At 40.5% G+C, this 22,711-nt stretch overlaps 2 protein-coding genes across 2 annotated transcripts in view; both read right to left on the reverse strand.

The window, feature by feature from the left end:
* Positions 1-22,050, reverse strand: part of LOC137237477 (putative mediator of RNA polymerase II transcription subunit 29) — a 79,935-nt gene extending 57,885 nt beyond the window's left edge. Inside the window, exons 1-2 of the mRNA XM_067761140.1 lie at positions 21,813-22,050; positions 14,481-15,554 (exon numbers count right to left, since the gene is read on the reverse strand). Coding sequence (XP_067617241.1) covers positions 14,481-14,580 — 100 coding nt within the window. The 5' untranslated portion in view covers positions 14,581-15,554; positions 21,813-22,050. The remainder of the gene's footprint in view (positions 1-14,480; positions 15,555-21,812) is intronic.
* LOC137237476 (signal transducer and activator of transcription B-like) overlaps positions 1-22,531 on the reverse strand; it is a 103,074-nt gene extending 80,543 nt beyond the window's left edge. Inside the window, exon 1 of the mRNA XM_067761139.1 lies at positions 22,061-22,531. Within this exon, the coding sequence (XP_067617240.1) occupies positions 22,061-22,136 (76 nt within the window). The 5' untranslated portion in view covers positions 22,137-22,531. The remainder of the gene's footprint in view (positions 1-22,060) is intronic.
* Positions 22,532-22,711: the final 180 nt, after the last annotated feature.

Genomic DNA, 22,711 nt, shown 5'->3' on the forward strand with positions numbered 1-22,711 from the left:
TGCAAAAAACACCGTTTTTGCCCATATTTGAGGTTATATAGCCTTGCAATTGTTTCCTTTCACCAAAATTAAAGGATGGCATCTTTGAATACAAGTCTTAATCTTTCAAATGGCTTTGAGTTTGCTCAAATATCATTTTTTTCGCTGAGATATCGTGTTCTGAAATTTTGTGGTGCGGTAGGAGTGGTTTCTATGGGTTAGGGGATACGGAAGTTGATGGGTTAACAGTTAAGTTGGTCAGCCCAGTTGTGGTGTGAGATATCTAGATAAATAAGACTTATTTTAGGAAAAATATGCGAGTAAACGCAGTCCCCATGGCTAAGTGGGTTAGCCTGCTTGCAGTATGATAGGGGTGGTTTCTAGGGGTTAGGGCTGTGTGTGACTTGGTACCCGAGGGTTAGATAGTGTAGGGGTGTGGTGAGTTAGCAAACTTATGGTGAGATAACATTTTAAGAAAAACAAGTAAGGAAGGCTAAGTTCGGGTGTAACCGAACATTACATACTCAGTTGAGAGCTATGGAGACAAAATAAGGAAAATCACCATGTAGGAAAATGAACCCAGGGTAACCCTGGAATGTGGTTGTATGACATGTGTATCAAATGAAAGGTGTTAATGAGTATTTTAAAAGGGAGTGTGCCTTAGTTGTATATGTGAAGGCGTTTTCGAGATATCGCCATAAAGGTGGACCAGGGGTAACTCTAGGATGTGTTTGTACGATATGGGTATCAAATGAAAGGTGTTACTGACCATTTTAAGAGGGAGTGGGCCTTAGGTCTATCGGTGGACGCCTTTTCGAGATATCGCCATTAAGGTGGGCCAGGGGTGACTCTAGAATGTGTTTGTATGATATGGGTATCAAATGAAAGGTGGTAATGAGTATTTTAAAAGGGAGTGATCCTTAGTTCTATAGGTGAACGCCTTTTCGAGATATCGCCATAAAGGTGGAACAGGGGTGACTCTAGAATGGGCATCTAATGAAAGGTGTTAATGAGTATTTTAAAAGGGAATGGGCTTTAGTTCTATAGGTGAACGCCTTTTCGAGATATCGCCATAAAGGTGGACCAGAGGTCTCTAGAATACGTTTGTACGATATGGGTACCAAATGAAAGGTGTTAATGAGTATTTTAAAAGGGAGTGATCCTTAGTTCCATAGGTGGACGCCGTTTCGAGATAACGCCATAAAGGTGGACCAGGGGTGACTTTAGAATGTTTGTACGATATGGGTATCAAACGAAAGGTGTTACTGAGCATTTTAAGAGGGAGTGGGCATTAGGCCTAAAGGTGGACGCCTTTTCGAGATATCGCAATTAGGGTGGGCCAGGGGTGACTCTAGAATGTGTTTGTACGATATGGGTATCAAATGAAAGGTGGTAATGAGTATTTTAAAAGGGAGTAATCCTTAGTTCTATAGGTGGACGCCTTTTCGAGATATCGCCATAAAGGTGAACCAAGGGTGACTCTAGAATGTTTGTACGATATGGGTATCAAACGAAAGGTGTTACTGAGCATTTTAAGAGGGAGTGGGCATTAGGTCTAAAGGTGGACGCCTTTTCGAGATATCGCCATTAGGGTGGGCCAGGGTTGACTCTAGAATGTGTTTGTACGATATGGGTATCAAATGAAAGTTGGTAATGAGTATTTTAAAAGGGAGTAATCCTTAGTTCTATAGGTGGCCGCCTTTTCGAGATATCGCCATAAAGGTGGGCCAGGGGTGACTCTAGAATGTGTTTGTACGATATTATTAATGAGGGTTTTAAAAGCGAGTGGCCCTTAGATGTATATGTGAAGGCGTTTTCGCGATATCGACCAAAATGTGGACCAGCGTGATCCAGAAAATCATCTGTCGGGTACTGCTAATTTATTTATATATGTGCTACCACGAACAGTATTCCTGCCAATATTCTAAGGGCTGTTGATTTCGCCCTGTAGAACTTTTTCATTTTCTTCTACTTAATATGGTAGGTGTCACAGTTTATATCACAGTCCTAATTGTTCTAATAAAAAACGTGTTAAATTTTGATGGTATAATTAAGAACATTTAGGAAGATTGTCAATATTTCGTTCAACGGACGCGCGAAATTGCCACATCTGCTCAAATTTTCCAAGATTTTCAATTCTTGATTTAACTTAAGCTGTTATGCCAATATTTTTCAGCCAGCTTTTTTCAAATAGGTAATTTTTCCAAAAGCAAAATAAATTACAGAAAAGATTACAGAGTTAAACAGCCTTAAAAATTCAGCTATGTTGGTTATACACAGAAATACAACAGAAGGTTGTGTCTCCGCTTTTCGCAAGCGTTGAGATTCACCACGCGTGACACGCGTGATTCACCACGTCCAAATATCACAATCCACGGATAGGTACCGGCGGGTTTGTATGGGGCTTAGGCTGTTATGCCAAAGTAAATACAAATCTTTACCGATAACTGTGTTATCGATTAATTTATCGAATTCTAACAAAGTAATATTGCATTGTCATCGGAGTTATACATGTGTGCAAAATTTCAGCTCAATCGGACACCGGGAAGTGTATCAAATTTAACTTGCAAGATTCCATTACAGACAACAAAAGTGAAACTAAATAAAAGCTTATAATAAATAAAAGCTTATAAAATCACTTTTATTTTTTGAGTCTCCATAGAGCAATTTCAACTTTGACCCCCCTGCGACACGCCTAAACCATTTCCAATCGGGATAAAAATTTGTGTGCGATATAGTTGACCGTGGTGCAACCAATATAGGGGATGAGACTGGAAAAAATACTACATTCGATTATAAGGACCACCCTAATATACATATATATATTTTGGATATACCAAATTGGCTAGATTTAAGGATGAAACCATTAAGAATCGTTGCTAAATGAATGCTTTTGGACGCCAACCTATTAATCCAACATTTTTTTACATATTGTCGGGGTAATTAGAAAAACCGCCGTTTTCGATCCCACATTATTTTATAAAATTAGTGTATAAAATATGCAGATGTGTGTATACTTACCGGAGAATATTGTGACGAATATTAGCAACACTAAGAGATACTATCATCTCTAAGCCGATGCTAAGCAGTGACTTGTATGCACATCAATAGATCAATCATTGTCTACACATATGTACGTACACGCAGCGGAGAAGAGACGCACAAACACATGCAGATATCTTATCTGAGATGCTCCCAAAAGTATGCAATTATAATTGTGGAAGTGTCGCTCACAAATACACGCGCATATGAGAGAAGCTATAAAATCATGCATCTGTAATTACAGCTGAGTAATTTTATAACTGATAACTTACTAGCAAGTTCTGGAAATAGAAAAGCCAAGAAATATGCAACGAGGAAATCACAGAGTATAAAAGGCAGCAACAGTAGAGGCGGGACAATCAGTTTGATTTAAGACGCTATCTGGCGAGCAATAGAAGTGTTATTTTGAAAGCAGTCTAATAAAGGCCATTTTGCATTATTGAATAGTGGAGTTATTTATTCAACAGTTTAGCGATTCGAACGTTAGCAGAAGGTTGCAAATAAGAGTAATTGCACTAAATTCGTTACAATTGCTGTCAGAAGAGGAATTGTTGAATAAATTCCGAAGACTTCGAATACAACTTGGACATGCAAAGTTAAGTGAGTTAAGCATAGAACAACTTAAAAAGGAGTTGGAAGCCCGTGGATTGAATACAACAATAAGATCGAACTTCAAGCACGGCTACGAGACGCTATGGAGTTGGAAGGAATTAATGTGGACGACGATGTCTTTCATCCTGATGGGGACGAGACAACAACAAAAATTGATCGAGTGCCGAGATTTAAACATTGAGAGGTCGTATACAGGAGCTGCAAGTAAATCGCCCAGCTGTTTCAGCAAGCAATCCGAAGGTAAAAACTCCATCTTTTGACGGTTCTGTTCCTTTCCAATCCGAAGGTAAAACTCCATCTTTTGACGGTTCTGTTCCTTTCCAGGTCTTCAAGCTACAATTTGAGAAGACCGCAACAGTGAACAACTGGAATGCTGAAGATAACGTTGCTGCACTGATCATGGCATTGAAAGGGCCTGCAGCTGAGATTTTACAAACCATTCCAGAGGGCGAACGGAACTGTTATGAAGCATTGATGGGCGCTCTAGAGAGACTATACGGAACTGAGCATAGGAGACAGATACACCAAATGGAGTTGCTGTACCGCTTCCAGGGGCCTGGTGAAACATTGCAAGAGTTTGCGTCGGATGTTGAAAGGCTAGGACATTTAGCGATTGCGGATGGAATACACTGAAAGGGTAAAGATTCAGAGCTTTATAAATGGCATAAATGGCATGCAAACTCAAAGTGACCCAGGTCACATTGCTCGTCATTGCGGCACCGGTCCTGGTAGTTCCAACTTGGGTGGCCGTAAACGCAAAGCTGGAGGAGATGAGCAAGAGCGTACCAGATGTAAAGATCGAGAGCTAGCTCCAGCTGTTGAATGTCCTGTGATATCTATCTCGCAAATTTGAAGAAAATCGAGCAGTCTTGCCGTCAAAGGAAAGCTGGATGGCAAGGAGCGTGTACTGACTGTATATACGGGTGCATCTCACTCCCTAATCAGATCTGATTTGGTCAATAGGAGAGTAAAGCCATTACCTGGAGCAAGGTTGCGTACGGTCACAGGCGAGTATAACAAAGTCCAGGGAGAAGTAATATGTGAAGTCTTAATTGGGAAGGTCATGGTTCTACACAAATTCATTGTGGCGGAGATTGTTGATGAAGTCATATTGGGAGTGGACTTCTTAGTTGACCATGCAGAGAAGGGTTATGCATTATGAGAACCAGGATGTACCACTTAACTTTAGTTTGGAGAAAGGGTTCAGCAGTAATCGAGTACTGGTGGAGAAGACTCGACAAAGACCACGAAAGTCAAAGGAAGAGGTTGATGGATCGAATGGGCGAAATAAAGCGAAATCAAAAGTACCTGCGAGAAAAACACCGGCATTGACAAACCCTAATGGACGCACTAAAACGACTGAAAGAATTTTTCAGAAAGAATGCAATGTGGGTTTCAAGCCAGCGCGCACTACTGTTGTGAAACGTCAAGACGATACTGATTATGCAAAGTCAATCCATCAAGCGCAAGCTCTGCGATGTAGTTCATTGGCCAAACAACAGAGTGCGAGGGAACGATCAAGGATAATGAGCAGTAAGATGAAACGCAGGTACGATGAGAACAATAATTCGGAAGCTTTCTTGGCGGGAGATTTGGTACTGTTATACAACCCTCACCGGCGGAAAGGTGTTCCATCCAAATTTCGGTGCAGTTGGGAAGGCCCGTACAAAGTTGTGAAGATCAGTGATACCATGTACCGCATACAAACCATTGGGAAACCACGAAATAGAAGAGTGGTACCTTTGGAGATGCTAACGGCGTTTATATCGAGAGATTTGTCTGATCGGGACGATCAGACTTATGTGGAGGGCAGTGTGACGAATATTAGCAACACTAAGGGATACTATCATTTCTAAGCCGATGCTAAGCAGTGACTTATATGCACATCAATAGATCAATCATTATGTCTACACATACTTACATACACGCAGCGGAGAAGATACGCGCAAACACATGCAGATATCTTATCTGGGATGCTCCCAAAAGTATGCAATTATAATTGTGGAAGTGTCGCTCACAAATACACGCGCATATGAGAGAAGCTATAAAATCATGCATCTGTAGTTACAGCTGAGTACATTTATAACTGATAACTACCTAGCAAGTTCTGGAAATAGAAAGGCCTAGAAATATGCAACGAGGAAATGACAGAGTATAAAAGGCAGCAACAGTAGAGGCGTCACAATCAGTTTGATTTAAGACGCTATCTGGCGAGCAATAGAAGTGTTATTTTGAAAGCCGTCTAATAAAGGCCATTTTGCATTATTGAATAGTGGAGTTATTTATTCAACAGTTTAGCGATTCGAACGTTAGCAGAAGGTTGCAAATAAGAGGAATTGCACTAAATTCGTTACAATATGTTTTAATCAACGCTCATATACAATTCGCCCTATATGTTGCATGTATGTATATATTCGCCTCGATAAGCGCTTACGATTTACTATTGCATCCTAAAATGTACTTGTATGTAGCAATTATCCCCTGCATGCAACAAACGAAAATTTTTCTTTCAAAAAAGTGGAAAAATAATCAAAAAAAAATCAAAAATAAGCAAAAAAATCAAAAATAAGCAAAAAAAAATCTAAAATAATCAAAAGTAATCATTTTGATTATTTTTGATTTTTTTTAATAATCGGAAAAAATCATAATTTTTTTTTCTAATGGTAATCAATTAGTAATTGCTTTTTCGGAAAACAATTGAAATAATCATTGGCCATTAAAATAGGCATCTAATTAATTGATTACTAATGCTAATTCAAATTTAACAGGTCTGATGTGGCCACATTAAACCTTCAGGCCATCCCCTCCCTCCCCACCCCCAAGTTCCATGAGGAGCCAGAGCCTCGTCTGTTAGTGAAACAGGCATCGCCGCGGATAGGTGAGGTTGACAAATAGGTTTGGAGAAGCTATATATTGCGCTGGCAACCTGAAGTTTTGCGCTATACAGCCTCTTGAATCTGGTATTTTAGTCGCCTCTTACGACAGGCATACCTACAGTATATTCTGACCCCCTAACCCCCTGGGGCAACCCAAATGGTAATTCTTTACTTTAGGGTACAACTGCTAAAACTCGTCCAACTCGTCGTTTGGGAGAGGTGTCAAAAGACGCGCTTTGGACCCAGGATCACGAATCCGAAAGCGGGATTGGAAATTTTATTTCTTTTCGGAGATATTTGCAAACAGAATTGAAAATTTTCATGTGGTTTTTGTAATTTTGATACCCACAAGAAAAACTGTGGGTAAAAGTGTTTTGCGCGGATATAGTTTTGGTCTCCAAACCTGTGTTGAACCCACCCAGGGTAATTTTTTATAAGCGGGGCCGAAATCCACCAATGAAGAAAGGTGTTCTGCGCAAAAATACTATGGATCCCACCCCCGGTTTCGGAGTGCTCCGGGGCCATTTTTCGGTTTACTGAAAATATCTTTTGACAGAAATAAAATTTTGAATTTCCGCTTTCGGATTCGTGGTCCTGGAATCAAAACACAGTTTTAGCAGTTGTACCCTAAAGTAAAGAATTACCCAAATATCTCCGAGCAGGGCCAGTATTACGTGTTACGATCAGTGACTGAAAACCATTTTGACACAAGCAATAACTATGCAACTGTTAAACTTTTTTTTTTTAAGTTATAATAAAGAATGGATCTAACGAGTACTGTTTGTCGCTAGTTCAAATATGCCATTAATCCAATCCACCTTTCAAGAGCTATTGTGATTTAAAAAAGGTATAAAAATGAGTTTCGATCACGGATCGTAACCACGTGATACGGGCCCACATACAATTTTTCTGTTCTGCCTTATGGGATTATTGTTGTCGCATCGTTTAGCACCTCTATCACTGTTAATACGCATCGAGAGAGGTGTCAAAAGGTGTGTATTAATCTCGAGAACAATAATCCGAAAAAAAATTGTATCTCTGTCCGGAGATATTTGCAGTTGAAGTTGGCGATTTTCATGTGGTTGTTGTAATGTTTGGATACCCACAAAAAAAACTGTGAACATAAGTGTTTTGTTCGGATACAGTTTTGGTCTCCAAACCGGTGTTGGACCCACCCAGGGTAATTCTTTATAAGCCGCCAACGCAGAAAGATGTTTCGGAGGTACCAGCGGGTGGGTATTTTTTCGGTTTTTCGTTAATATCTTTTGAACGAGTTAAAATGTTTATTTTCCGCCTTCGGATTATTAATACTGATGTCAAGACGCGTCGTTTGATACTCCTCTCGATATTTTTCGACGCGTATTAGCAATGTCATGCTGTCGTAAAGAATTACCGCTGTCGACCCGTGTTCTAGACGCTTCCCAAGACCGTCGGTTCTATGTACCGGAGCGACTCGGGATTTTTCCCGACCAAGGACTGCCATTTCAGTGTAACCCCATTTAATTTGTTGCGTCCCTCCCACAAATTGTCATCCTCCCAGCAGCTCCTTGCAGCGGGACTGCTCGATATTCTCTTGCTCCGGGAAGGTATCGAACCCAATCCGGGTCCGTCTCCTGACCCCGGTCCTGAGAAATGGTTTTGCTGCATCTGCCGGAAAAGAATCTTTTTAGGACGGTCATACTCTTGTCAGTGTGTCTCGTGTAAGGGATGGTTGTATCGGACAGGTTGTCCTGGGCTAGATCCCAAAGCCAGACGTCCATGTAACTTCTATAAATCTTTTGTGGATCCTTGCTGTTCACGCCCTAGGACGTCCCACGGCACCGCCAACTCACACGGCTGCTCCCACTCATACCTACAATCTCCGTAGTAGAGTCCGGAGCAATGCCGAGCATCAGCCCCTGCCCCCGTCTTCTCCCCCCCTCTTTTCCGGCAGCAATTGTGTAGGTCAGGGAAACAGACCCTTAGTCTCTACCTCCCTTTGCACCGTTTGCCAGCACAGAATATATACGTTTGCGATATCCGCCCAATGCAGCCCCTGCCATGGACGGTGCTACTTTCCTAGATGTTCTGGTATCCGCGACGACAACCCCCGACGGGTTTCATTGCGCCATGTTGCCAGGCTGCATACCCAAATACACCGGGTACCCCAATGCTTACCCAAGGACGTCCAGTCCCAGGGCCACAACAGCAGTCGCGTCCTGGCCTTCCACAGCCCAGGCGTAGTCACCCGTCACTTACTACCAGAAAGACGACGTCTCCCCCTATGCACTTCAGAATTCTGCAGCTAAACTGTGATGGATTAGCTGGGAAGATCACGGAGATAGTCGATTTTATGAAGCGGCACAACATCCGCATTGCTGCGATTCAAGAGACTAAACTCACAGCAAGATCTGCATTGCAGACCTGTTCTGGGTATAATGACCACAGAAAAGATCGCGACAGCGGAAATGGAGGCGGCCTCGCGTTTATCATACACCACTCTGTGCAATATCACATATTTGATCCCGACATCGACCGCAGGGACAGTGTCTTAGAACGTCAAGGATTATCTGTCCGGACGGGCGATGCAAACCTAGAAATAATCAACATCTACATCCCTCCTGCCACCTTTTGCCCCAGTGGATACCGCTCTAATATCAACCCCGTACTCACTGGCAACAATCGCATTATCTTAGGCGATTTCAATGCCCATCACGATCTATGGCATTCGCACTTGCGGGTGGACAGTAGGGGTGAGATGTTGGCGGATCAAATAGAAGAAACGACGTTCTGCACAATAAACGGGGACGCCCCACACCTATGGTAGGAAGCTGTCACAGTTCGCCGGATATTTCAATCGTGAGCGCAGAACTCGTAAACTGCGTCAACTGGCAGCCGATGGTAACATTGGCATACGCCCACCTGCCTATACTTATTTCGCTGGAGCGTTCCGTCGACTTCATCGTCGCAGAAAAACGCACTTTCATTAACTTTAAAAAAGGAAAGTGGGACGAATACAAATCCTTTACAGACAACCGCTTTGTTGCCCTCCCTATTCCAACTGATGCCCGCTAAGGTGAGTGTGCTTTCCGCAAGGTTAGTGAATTCGCCTCGGCTCGTTTCATTCCCGCCGGTAGAATTCCCGAAATTCGGCCCCACTTCCCGGCGGAGGCCGCAAGTTTATCGAAAGAATGTGACCTTATAAGACAGCTCGATCCCGGCGACCCCCAAAGTAGGGATGTAAACCAACGCATCAGATTGCTTGTGGATGAACACAAGCGGGCGAAATGAGAGGAGCGCCTAAGCGGTTGTAACCTCTCTGCCGGTGTAGGTAAACTTTGGTCCACCGTAAAGGCCCTATCGAATCCGTCTAGGCACCTTTGTCGATAACGTGCTGTCGGATGCGAAAAAATGCGCCAGCACTTTCTGCCGACAATATATAATGCATTCTATGGTCGACAGAGATAGACGGAGGGCCAACAGACACGCACATAAACATAAATTCAGCGTGTCACCAATTACGATCACCGCCAAGGAGGTTGAGGATGCCACCAGTCATGCTAAACCATCCAAAGCAGTGGGCCCAGACGGCATAGCCATGCCGATGCTTAAAAGCATAGGGAAAGAGGGTTTCAAATATTTAGCACATGTCTTCAACTTGTCTCTTTCCACCTTTGTCATTCCCGAAAATTGGAAAATGGCCAAGGTGGTCCCGCTACTAAAGCCTGGGAAACCAGCTAAAATAGGAGTCATATCGCCCGATATTTCTCCTTTCGCCAGTAGTCAAGACGCTTGAAGCCATCTTGCTCCCCTACTTCAAAGCAAATTTGCAGCTAACCTGTCATCAGCATGGCTCCAGAAAACTCCGTAGCACCACCACCGCGCTAAATGCCATTATCACCCAGATAAATTGCGGCTCATTGCGCTAGACCTATCAAAAGCTTTTGATACGGTCAACCATGGCACGTTACTGCAAGACCTGGAAGGGTCTACCCTTCCCCCATGTCTTAAAAGGTGGACCGCAAACTGTTTGGGTGGTCGGCAGGCGTCGGTGCAATTTAGAAACGAAACATCAAAACCAAATTAAACAAGGGGTGCCACAGGGTGCTGTCCTACCCCCACTTTTGTTTAATTTCTACATATCTAAGCTACCTTCGCCACCAGGAGTTACTATCGCCTCCTACGCCGATGACTGAACAATAATGGCCACAGGCCCAGGCCCAAATATCGATGAGCTTTGCAACGGAATAAACGGCTACCTCCCTAATCTCTCCGGTTTTTCGCCTCGCGAAACCTGGCATTATCACCGAATAAATCCTCCGCGACCTTATTTACAACATGCGACGTCCCAAATGTCGATTATTTTGAACATCCACGTCGATATCACTACCGACTGTCCTACACCCCAAAATCTTGGGTGTGACGTTTGATCAGGATCTACCTTTTGGTGAGCACGCAGCCGCAATTGTTCCAAGAATTCAGAGCCTCCGGTGGTGAAGGTAGCTTAGATATGTAGAAATTAAACAAAAGCGGGGATAGGACACCACCCTGTGGCACCCCTTGTTTAATTCTCCTTTGTTTTGATGTTTCGTTTCTGAATTGCACCTATGCCTGCCGACCACCCAGATAATTTGCGGTCCACCTTTTAAGACATGGGGGAAGGGTAGACCCTTCCAGGTCTTGCAGTAACGAGCCATGGTTGACCGTATCAAAAGCTTTTGATAGGTCTAACGCTACGAGTACTGTTCTATGGTGGGGATATTGATTCAAACCGCAATTTATCTGGGTGCTAATGACATTTAGCGCGGAGGTAGTGCTATGGAGTTTTCTGAAGCCATGCTGATGAGGGGCTAGCTGCAAATGTGCTTGGAAATAAGGGAGCAAAATGGCTTCAAGCGTCTTTGCCACTGGCGATAGGAGAGATATCGGACGATATGACTCACCTACGTTAGCTGGTTTCCCAGGCTTTAGTAGCGGGACCACCTTGGCCATTTTCCATTTATCGGGTATGACAAAGGTGGAAAGAGACAGGTTGAAGACATGCGCTAAATATTTGAAACCCTCTTTCCCTAGGTTTTTAAGCATCGGCATGGCTATGCCGTCTGGGCCCACTGCTTTGGATGGTTTAGCGCGACCAATGGCGTCCTCAACCTCTCTAGCGGTGATGGTAATTGGTGACGCGCTGAGTTTGTGTTTATGTGCGTGTCTATTGGCTCTCCGTCTATCTTTGTCGACCGTAGGATGCATTATATATTGTCGGCAGAAAGCGCTCGCGCATTTTTTCGCATCCGACAGCACCTTATCGCCAAAGGCGATGGAAACTTTGTCTTTGTGCTTAGTCGGATTCGATAGGGACTTTACGGTGGACCAAAGTTTACCTACACCGGTAGAGAGGTTACAACCTCTTAGGTGCTCTTCCCATTTCGCCCGCTTGTGTTCGTCCACAAGCAATCTGATGCGTTGGTTTATATCCCTTATTTGGGGGTCGCCTGGATCAAGCTGTCTTATAAGGTCGCGTTCCCTCGCTAAGCTCGCGGCCTCCGCCGGGAAGTGGGGCCGGATTTCGGGAATTCTCCCGGCGGGAATGAAATGTGCCGAGGCGGATTCAATGACCTCACGGAAGGCACGCTCCCCTTGGCGGGCATCAGTCGGGATAGGGAGGGCAGCAAAGCTGCTGTCTGTTGCAGATTTATATTCTTCCCACTTTCCTTTTTTGAAGTTTATGAAAGGGCGTTTTTCGGTGACGATGAAGTCGGCGGTACGCTCGAACGAAATAAGTATGGGCAGGTGGTCGGATGCCAATGTTACCATCGGCTGCCAGTTGACGCAGTTTACGAGTTCTGCGCTCACGATTGAGATATCTGGCGAGCTATGACAGCTTCCTACCATACGTGTGGGGGCGTCTCCGTTTATTGTGCAGAACGTTGTTTCGTCTATTTGATCCGCCAACATCTCACCCCTACTGTCCGCCCACAAGTTTGAATGCCATAGGTCGTGATGGGCATTGAAATCGCCTAAGATAATGCGATTGTTGCCAGTGAGTAAGGCCTCGATATTAGGGCGGTATCCACTGGGGCAACAGGTGACAGGAGGGATGTAGATGTTGATGATTTCTAGATTTGCATCGCCTGACCGGACAGATAGGCCTTGACGTTCTAAGACATTGTCCCTGCGGTCGATGCCAGGATCAAATATATAATATTGCACAGAGTGGTGTATAATAAACGCGAGGCCGCCTCCATTTCCGCTGTCGCGGTCTTTCCTGTGGACATTATAATCAGAGCAGGTCTGCAATGCAGATCTTGCTGTGAGTTTAGTCTCTTGAATCGCAGCAATGCGGATTTGGTGCCGCTTCATGAAATCGACTATCTCCGTAATCTTCCCAGTTAGTCCATTACAGTTGAACTGCAGAATTCTGAAGTGCATGAGGGGTGACGCCGCCACTCTAGGGGTAAGTGATGGGTGACTACGCCTAGGTTGTGGAAGGCCAGGACGCAATTCCTGTTGTGGCCTTGGGACTGGGCGCCCTTGGGCAAGCATTGGGGTACCCGGATGATTTGGGTTTGCGACCTGGCAACATGGCGCGATGAAACCCGTCGAGGGGTTGCCGTCGCGGAGACCAGAACATCTAGGAAAGTGGCACCACCCAAGGCAGGATCTGCATTGAGCGGATGTCGCAAACCTATATATTCTGTGCTGGCAGACGGTGCAAACGGAGGCAGGGACTAAGAGTCTGTTTCCCTGACCTGCACGATTGCTGCCAGAAAAGAGGGGGGGAGAAGAAGACGGGGGCAGGGGCTGATGCTCAGCATTGCTACCAGCTCTACTACGAAGGTAGTAGTTATGAGTGGTATCAGCTGTTTGAGTTGTTGGCGCCGTGGGGCGCGAGCAGCAGCGGGTACTTGTTGTGGCTTGCTGAGCAGCGAAGCTGCTGGAAGGTAGTGGGGATACGCTTAGGCGTAGACTACGGGACGCCCTTGGGCGTGAGCAGCAAGGAGCCACAAAAGATTTATAAAAGTTACGTGGACGTCGGGTTTTGGGATCAAGCCCAGAACAACCTTTCCGATGCAACCATCCCTTGCACGAGACACACTGAACAGAGTATGACCGTCCTAAAAAGATTCTTTTCTGGCAAATGCAGCAAAACCATTTCTCAGGACCGGGGTCAGGAGACGGACCCGGATTGGGTTCGATACCTTCCCGGAGTAAGAGAATATGTAGCAGTCCTGCTGCAAGGAGCTGCTGGGAGGATGACAATTTGTGGGAGGGACGAAACAAATTAAATGGGGTCACACTGAAAGACAGTCCTTGGTCGGGAAAAATCCCGAGTCGCTCCGGTACATAGAACCGACTGCCTTGGGAAGCGATTAATACGCGTCTTTTGACACCTCTCGATATTTTTGGTAGCGTATTAGCAGTCGACCCCTCAACTAGACTATTACCAAATATTTATTTTCCGCCTTCGGATTATTAGTACTGATGTCAAGACGCATCGTTTGCTACCTCTCTCGATATTTTTGGTAACGTATTAGGAGTCGACCCCTCAACTAAACTTTTACCAAAAGTTCAATGTGACGCGGCCATAAACACACCACCAAAGAACAGCTATCGATTACCGCAGGTTAGCATTAACGCTACGCACACAAACATGCAATTCTTATCTGAAGCCGGTAGCGTTTACCAAGCAGCTGGCTGACGACGTTCAATTAAACGCTACTGCCGGCGTCGACTTCGACGCAATGCAGCTTTTTACAATTCACCACAACAACACATCAATTATTATGGTAAACTTAATTAAATAAACAAATACATTCGGCTATATGCGATTTATTCGGACATATTCACCGTTTATTTAATAATCATGCGACCATAACACAACCAACCAGCTGCCATCTTGTGCTACATATGTACATATATATGTACCTACATTCTTGTTTGCACTTAAAATTATATAAAAAATAGTATGGGTACTTCCAATCGTCATAAACTTACCGATATGCGTGTCTTCAATATGTTGAATTAAATCACCTAAACTTGGAAAAGTGATACCGCAGCCATTAAATTTACAGATGTTTATTAAGAACACGGCCATATCACGAACAATTTGCCCGATGAGCTTGAATGTCGTCGCGAAGCGCTGGGCTGCTGCTGCTGCTCCTCGGCTCAACTAAACTGTATTATCCGTTCGACTCTTTTTAGCAAATAAGCAAACAAATAGCGCAGGCGTTATACACGTCACGAACAAATGAAGTCGCTAGCTGCGACTACAATAAAATATTAATGAATGCCGTGCATCTCCTCATTCGTATAGCTCATTGTTGTTGTCTTCGTTGTAATTTTCTTCACCACGAAACTTAAATAGCTCTGTCCAATTCATTCATTCACGCTTAGTTCATTATTTATTTTCGCAACTCACCACACACTAACTACACTATTTTTCTCGCTTACACACGGTCGTTGAATTGGTGGATACAATACTGATGGGTTACGTTGCTAATAAATCTTATTTGACTAAATTTTTTTTACAAGCGCATCTTGTTTCTGCTAGGTCGAAATTTCAAGTAATAATTATGTTGTTCATTAACCAATCTGTTGTTCACTGGACTATTTTTAAATTATCCATGTTCACTTTTACTGCCTGTTGTTAACACTATCTGAATCGGTATCTTAAAATTGTCTCTGGTGGTGCTACGTTCGACTCTGCTTATCTTTCTGCTTCAGCAGCGAATTGTAGATGCAGCAAAATCAGCGTTATTATTTAGTTATATTAGGGTTGTAATTATTTGAGATTGATATTCTCTTTTAACCAGTTTGCGAAGCTATTGTTTATTTTTCTGCTTGAAATTTCCAAGCTATTGTGATTTAGATGTTTTGGAGCTATTGTTTTGTGTGTCGAATAAGGTTATTTTTCCATAAAATTGTTTAGCAACAATTTTCTCCCATCTGTATATATGTATATGTATACCCGTGGGGCAACATAACACTTCGATATTTGTAAGTGGTTCCAGCTGTTTCTTTTTTACAAATTCTGGTCTACATATTCTCTTGCTAAAGTTTATTAACTAACTAAAAACATAAAGGTAATCGATTGAGTAGCCGCAACGGAAATACTTGCGTAAAAATCCGTTTACATTAATAAATTTTTCCATTCAGTATCTGAAATAGGGTTGCCAGATTTTTATTTCGGGTTCCCGGGACAAACCTCAAATTTGAGCCAAATTCCCGGGATTTTTAAAAATTTCCCGGGACATTTGAAAAATAAACATCTATATATTTGTATGGGTTGCTCCTTTCGGCAAAATAATTTTTAGATAGAATTAAACTTTTTAAACTCATTTATTTATAACAAATATTTTTAGGCTAACAATTAATACGTTTACTCTGTTTAATGCGCATTCAATATTCTATGGATTCATTTTGCAAACGTTATTTAAAACACAACATTTTACTTGCAAAATGAATATTTAGGTGTGCGAAATGTCAAACATTAGGGGGACTTATGAAAGCATATAAACTTATAAGGTGTAAAATTATATCCATTTACACACGCGGTTATATGAACGCACCTAGTAATACTCTTGATAAACTTGATTGTTTATCAGCTGTATTAGTGCCAAACAAAATTTTTTTGATTATTATACAAATTAAAAAATGACAAGATTAAGTGATAAATAAAAACTAAAACGCCTTTACTTGCTGATGTTGGAGATTTCTGATGAAAATGCCTGCTGTAATGTCTGCAAGATTGCATTCCTTTGAGTTTACCGCGTTTACACAATCAAATATGCGCGTAAATTTATACAAATTGTGTAAATGATTTTTCATACAAAATTTGACAGCTCGTTTACGCACTAGATAAATTTATACATTTACACACTTTATAAAGCTGGAGACATTGGTGCTTTATCGGTAACCGTATCGGTAAACTTTTAACAGCTGATTCGACCAACCTTATGAGAATCAATGCAATCGATTATTGGTGCCGCTAAAGTCGTAACCGTATCGTAGCCAACCAATTGGGTTTTGGTTTACCATCGTAACGATAAACAGCTGATTACGTTAGGGATACGGATACAGCGATACGACATACGGCACCAATGACTTCGGCTTAAGGCATTTATACGGTTACATGAGTCCCACTAATATTCAGAACCACAGTAAGGATGAATTTTTCTTCTTTACAGAGTTGCATGCAATATGCTAATGACCTGAATACAATCGAAGCCGCCAATATGGCAATCCCTGCAAAAATCGTTGGATCATTTGGTCCACTGGAGTACTTACCATTATACTCCACTGTAATGCAGCAATGGACCAACTCATGTTACTACACGAACATATTGTAAGCCGATCATTGCTCGTTTTTAACGATTGTAATCACTACACGATGTTTATTGGACTGGGGTACTCCATGGATTACTCTGATGTAATGCGGAGCTCGAGTATATGGTCCAATCCTAGGACATCACAATGTTAATTGGACCATATTTTTTGTATGAATTGTGGTTAATTTTGGAGCACTTGGTTGGTCCATAGCGAGTACTCCATACATGCATAGATGGAGTACTCGCGATTTTTGCAGGGAAAAGTCTAAAACGACTGCAAACACACGTAAAAAAATACAGGGAGAGGTGTCAAAACACGCTGTTGCTGTAGCTAGTTGTTTAACCATAGCCGCTAGATGGGCCTCCTAAGCATCTATGCGAGGACAAGCTTTTTTTCATGCGCAAACGAAACGTATACGCGGTTAAAAAAAACACGGCTTTTATCTTGGTATAAAAAATGGCCGAAATCCGACTATGACCACGCCCACTTTTCCGATATCGAAAATTACGAAAAATGAAAAAAATTCCATAATTCTATACCAAATATGAAAAAAGAGATGAAACATGGTAATTGCATTCGTTTGTTGGCGCAAAATATAACTTTAGAAAAAACTTTGTGAAATGGGTGTGACACCTACCATATTAAGTAGAATAAAATGAAAAAGTTCTACAGGGCGAAATCAAAAGCCCTTGGAATCTTGGCCGGAATACTGTTCGTGGTATTACATATATAAATAAATTAGCGGTACCCGACAGATGATGTTCTGGGTCACCCTGGTCCACATTTTCATCGATATCTCGAAAACGCCTTCACATATACAACTAAGGGCCACTCCCTTTTAAAACCCTCATTAATACCTTTAATTTGATACCCATATCGTACAAACGCATTCTAGTCAGCCCTGGTCCACCTTTATGGCGATATCTCGAAAAGACGTCCACCTATAGAACTAAGGCCCACTCCCTTTTAAAATACCCATTAACACCTTTCATTTGAAACCCATGCCATACAAACACATTCCAGGGTTACCCTAGGTTCATTTTGCTAAATGGTGATTTTCCCTTATTTTGTCTCCAAAGCTCTCAGCTGAGTATGTAGTGTTCGGTTACACCCAACTTAGCCTTCCTTACTTGTTTTTAGGAATCGACAGGTGTTCTATGGAGTACTTCAAGCTGAATAAGTTGTGAAGTACTCTTGTACCTCTTAAGGAGTATTCTTTACATGATTAATGGAGTTCTCACGCTCTGTACAGGTTAAAATTGGCATTTCAGACATTTCATAATTAGCCTTTAAAGCGGTATAGAATGTTTTATCGTCGCAAGTTGGTATAGCTGCAATTTCAAAGATGCTACTTATGGAGTTATATGTAGCTTTGAAAAATAAGCCCTGCTTAAGTTGACTTGAGTTAAACCCTGCCATTTTGGCTCCTTTAACTTACACCTGCAGCTTTAGCTGTTAAGATTTATTAATTCTTTTATTTTAAATTTAACTGCCTGAACTGTAGTTTTATTTGACGTTTTGTTTTTTCATACAGAAAAAACTTTAAAGTGGGGCCATATGCAATTTCAACTTTTATATAGTTTTTCAGACACAAAAAATTTATATTTTCCAATTAAGCCCATTTTTTATTTTTTTCATGTTTGGCAAAAAAAAAAAAAAACTAAAACTTGAAAATCTTTACAAAATCATTCATACACCCAACCAGCATTTTTTGACAATTTTGATCAAAAAATATTTAAATATCATACTCCAAGATGTTTAAAAACGTTCAAATTTAAACGCATTTTCTGTTCGAAAATTAACGTATTGTCGGGAGAAAAATGTACCATAAATGTGATTATTCTGGAATAATCATTATGATTCCTATTTCGAAACGCCTTTTATTCATATTTGATATCATTGTAAAATTGAGATTTAATAGTTTTAGAGTAATATTTGACTGCTTTTCAGCCATTTTCTGATCATATTCGTGAATATATTTCAATCGTTTTGCTTGAGATTTTTTAATCATTTTTGAATGCCATTATAATGCATTTATTCTTCATATCTCATTCAAAATATGATACTACATAATAATGTTATTTCATCAGGGGAAGAAAGCATGCGAAAGTGAGCTATTCGAACCACAGCTAACTCGCAAACAAACTTGACCGATATACACCTGCGACTACAACATCCAACATCAGCATTATAGTCTGCATCTTAAAATACGGATACGATACGGGATGTTGAAGACGTATCCAGGTATGTCAAGATAGTTTCACTTACCTGGGGTTCAAATAGCTCACAACGTATGTATTTTCCCATCATTATGTATTTTCTGGGAAGCTGAAGGGGAGAAATGGTTGGGGAAATCTTCGTTCACGAGCAGCATGACATTATTTTTGTCTTGAAGAATATCTTTTGCATAAATAATAAAATTTTTATATATTTTTTCTTAGCTTCATGATTGAAAAAATATGTGTATGTGAAAAAAATTTAATTTTTAAGGAAAAGTAAAATTTCAACAAGTATAAAATTCATTATTCAGTCAACAAATATATTCATAAAAGATTCAGAAAGCTGAATGAAAAATGATTATAAATTTTTGATCACCTAAAGTAAACACATTTGATTCAAATATGATTCCAAAATGTGGTTGAAAAACTATATTCAGTTTTTGATCATCAAAGGTAAGCATATTTGATTATACTTTTTGTTGGTTTTTATGAAATATTAAAATTTAGTCATTAAAGGACTTCAAAAATGATTCCAAAAAGTGATCGCAAAATGCTTTTTAGTTTTTCATCATCAAAGGTATTCATATTTGATTATTTCTTTTGTTCAATTGTATGATAACTCATTATTTAGTCAGAAAGAGTAATCAAATTGTATTTATATGTAGGGAAATTCAAAATTGAATCACCGAAATGCTGAGTGGGCATGATTTTAAGAACTTCACCTACCTAAAAATATTTTTTATTCAAAAAATTACATGACATACCTAAATTGTAATTTTGCATACCTGAAATATTGTAATGATTGAAGATTTAACTTCAATCTCCTGCGTTTCATATTAATTTTGTATGACAAAACTTGCAAGATTTAACGATAAATCCTTTCAGGTGCCTAAGTCTCGTGGAGATATGCTATTATAGCACGCGTTAACTTGAAAAGCTATATTGAAATTTTATTGAAGAATAAAGATGGAATGCATTTCGTATAATCGAAGGGAACGCTTTAGTAGATCGGATCATATTGCATGCAGTGTTGCCAGAAAAAAATTTCTTTGGGGCTAGATTCTAGAAAAAAGGGCTAGAAAGAACTAAATTTCCTCAAGAAAATCCAAAACCCGCTGAAAAAAGAGCCAATATTCAACCCTTTACGACCTCTTTTTATTATCAGAAACGAATTCAACATAACTAAACTTATTTTGTTTCTGTGTTTGCTTTAATCAAACTCATGTTTGAAAACGTTCTTGCAACTTCAGCATTACTTAGTGGCAGCACAAAATGGACAAGCTTTTGGAATTATAGTCACATTTTTTCCAATTTTGGAGATAGATATTTTTTCACTGCATTTGTAATCTCCTTATTTCATCAGTGCTATACTTGTTTTTTCATTTGTGAAATATGAAAACTTTTCAGGTTTTACAATTCTCAATGTGTTTTCAACCGAAAAAAAAGAAATCTACTTTGCTAAGCGTTTCTATATTGTGCGGCAAGCGTTGTCTTAATTGTTCTATTAACTTAATTATGAAGTCACGACATATATTACGTAGGTATCTTTCTTTCAATGAATTCGTCTAAATTTATCTTAATTTTTAATTCGTATGTGTTCTTCAAAGGTATAATGAAAATAAGGTACGGGAGACAAAAATTTATTATAATCTGAAGTTAAAGGGTCGAAACTCTTAGAAGGTGGCACTATGCTGTTGTACAAGCTGGAAAGCAAATATACAACCTCATGACACTGTTTATCGATGAAAGTTTTTGTTATCAGTTGAGTACCGAGTTGCCACATCATACATAACGACACAAATAAAGTAAAACTTCGACACACATAAAACACATTACAAATTTCACAATAAGTATTGCCGAAATAGATTTGGAACCAAAAAGGTGCAAACATTTTAAAGAGGGCCAAAAAAAGAGCTAGGAGCTAAACCGGAATTTTTGGAGCTAAACGCAAAAAAAAAGGGCTAGATCTGTCTCCAAAATCACCAAAATGGTAACACTGGTTGCATATGGTGATAAGTTTTGTTTTCGCGCCTCAATACACCTATCCCTCCATTTACACGGAAGATCGGTTTCAGACAAAACCGTGTAAAGTGAAATCTTCGTTTACCTATACAAAAACCGTGTAAAGCGAAAATACTACTCAATTCAGTCGTTTATTTAAATAAAACAAAACTAAAACATCTTAAAAAACTTAAAACTAAGTATTCTTTGACCAAAAAATAACTAACTTCCGTAGTTTTCTTCGAAGTTTTTGGCATTTTAGAAACTTGAAAAATTAACACAAATCACATATGTACTCATGAAGATTCACGAAAAGATAATTCAATCGATAACTTACCAGTTCAAACCAAAAAAACTCGCAATAATAGTAAAAATTATGACTTTTTGTTCAAATTTTCATCAAACGATTTTCCTTCCACATGAACTACATACTCTGCGTTTGGTTATGTACATACATATTCACAATAAGGGGAATCCCTCAATATTGCAATCAGTGTTGCCAAGGGGACTCAAAAAGGTTTTTAATGATTTATCAATCTTCGGAGTTTTTCAAATTTTGCTGATTTATGAACCGTGTAAAAGCGAAATCGTGTAAACAAGTACCGTGTAAATCGGGGGATAGGTGTATGCTTAATCATATAGCTTCACTGCAATTTTATTAATGCCTGAACCCTACCATTCAACTTCGTCTGCTCTCTTTATTTCTTTGCTCGATTAGTGCTCCCTTAATTATGCTATAATTCTCCTCTCTTAATTTCCGCTATTCGACTCAACTTACGAGTTCAGTTTTTTCTTTCCTTTTTTAATTCCACCACCCCTTCTGCGACAATTCCATCAATACACATAAAACCACTTGCAACCACTTTTACACTTATGTATGTATGTACTCATTTTCCCATTCACACTTCTTGGTGTTATGCAATTTTCGACCGTTGTTAGCTGATTGTCGACGACCAACTAACATATCCAAATATTCAATAAAACAATATGTTCTTCAAAATCACTTTTAAATTCGTTTTATTATACCTTTTGTTGATTCCTCAACTATTTTTTTACCATACTGTTCGATATTATTCGGTTCAACTACAACATTTTGTAGCATTTGCTATTATACTTATTTCAAAAACAGATATGTATATCAATCTGTGTATGAATCGTGCGAGGCGACGACGTTGTGCACAGCGAACGTTCGACCCTCTTTGCTCGCGATTTCAAGCGAAACAATTTGCTATTTGCAATTGCTCTTTGAATTTGATGTTGCTACGGCTTCAGTAGCAGTAGCTTCTAATGAAGATTGGACGTTGACTAGGGCTGCGACGCCGTCGACAACGTCCACGGCCATCACAAACGATATAATATAGAGACATTGCATAGACGAAAAATCGTGTGAGGCAAGCTTCACAAAATTCTAGTAGGTCACATTCACCACTTACCACAGCAGAATTTGTTAAACTACCACTGTCTGTATTTGTTATTTAATAATTATTTGGACACTTTTTATTCAGCTAATGTGTTCAGAATTTTAACTTTTACTCACTAAAACTCCAATCAGTGTATTTCTGTGCTTAAAGTATGTTAAAAATTGTGTTAAAGTTTTTGGTGTGGTGAAAGTGACCTACTAGAATTTTGTTACGCTCCGCTGCTTTCCACCGAAGTTCGCGCATGCAATATCTTTAT

The sequence above is a fragment of the Eurosta solidaginis genome, chromosome 1, assembly GCF_040869045.1.
Source record: "Eurosta solidaginis isolate ZX-2024a chromosome 1, ASM4086904v1, whole genome shotgun sequence".
Classification (NCBI taxonomy): domain Eukaryota; kingdom Metazoa; phylum Arthropoda; class Insecta; order Diptera; family Tephritidae; genus Eurosta; species Eurosta solidaginis.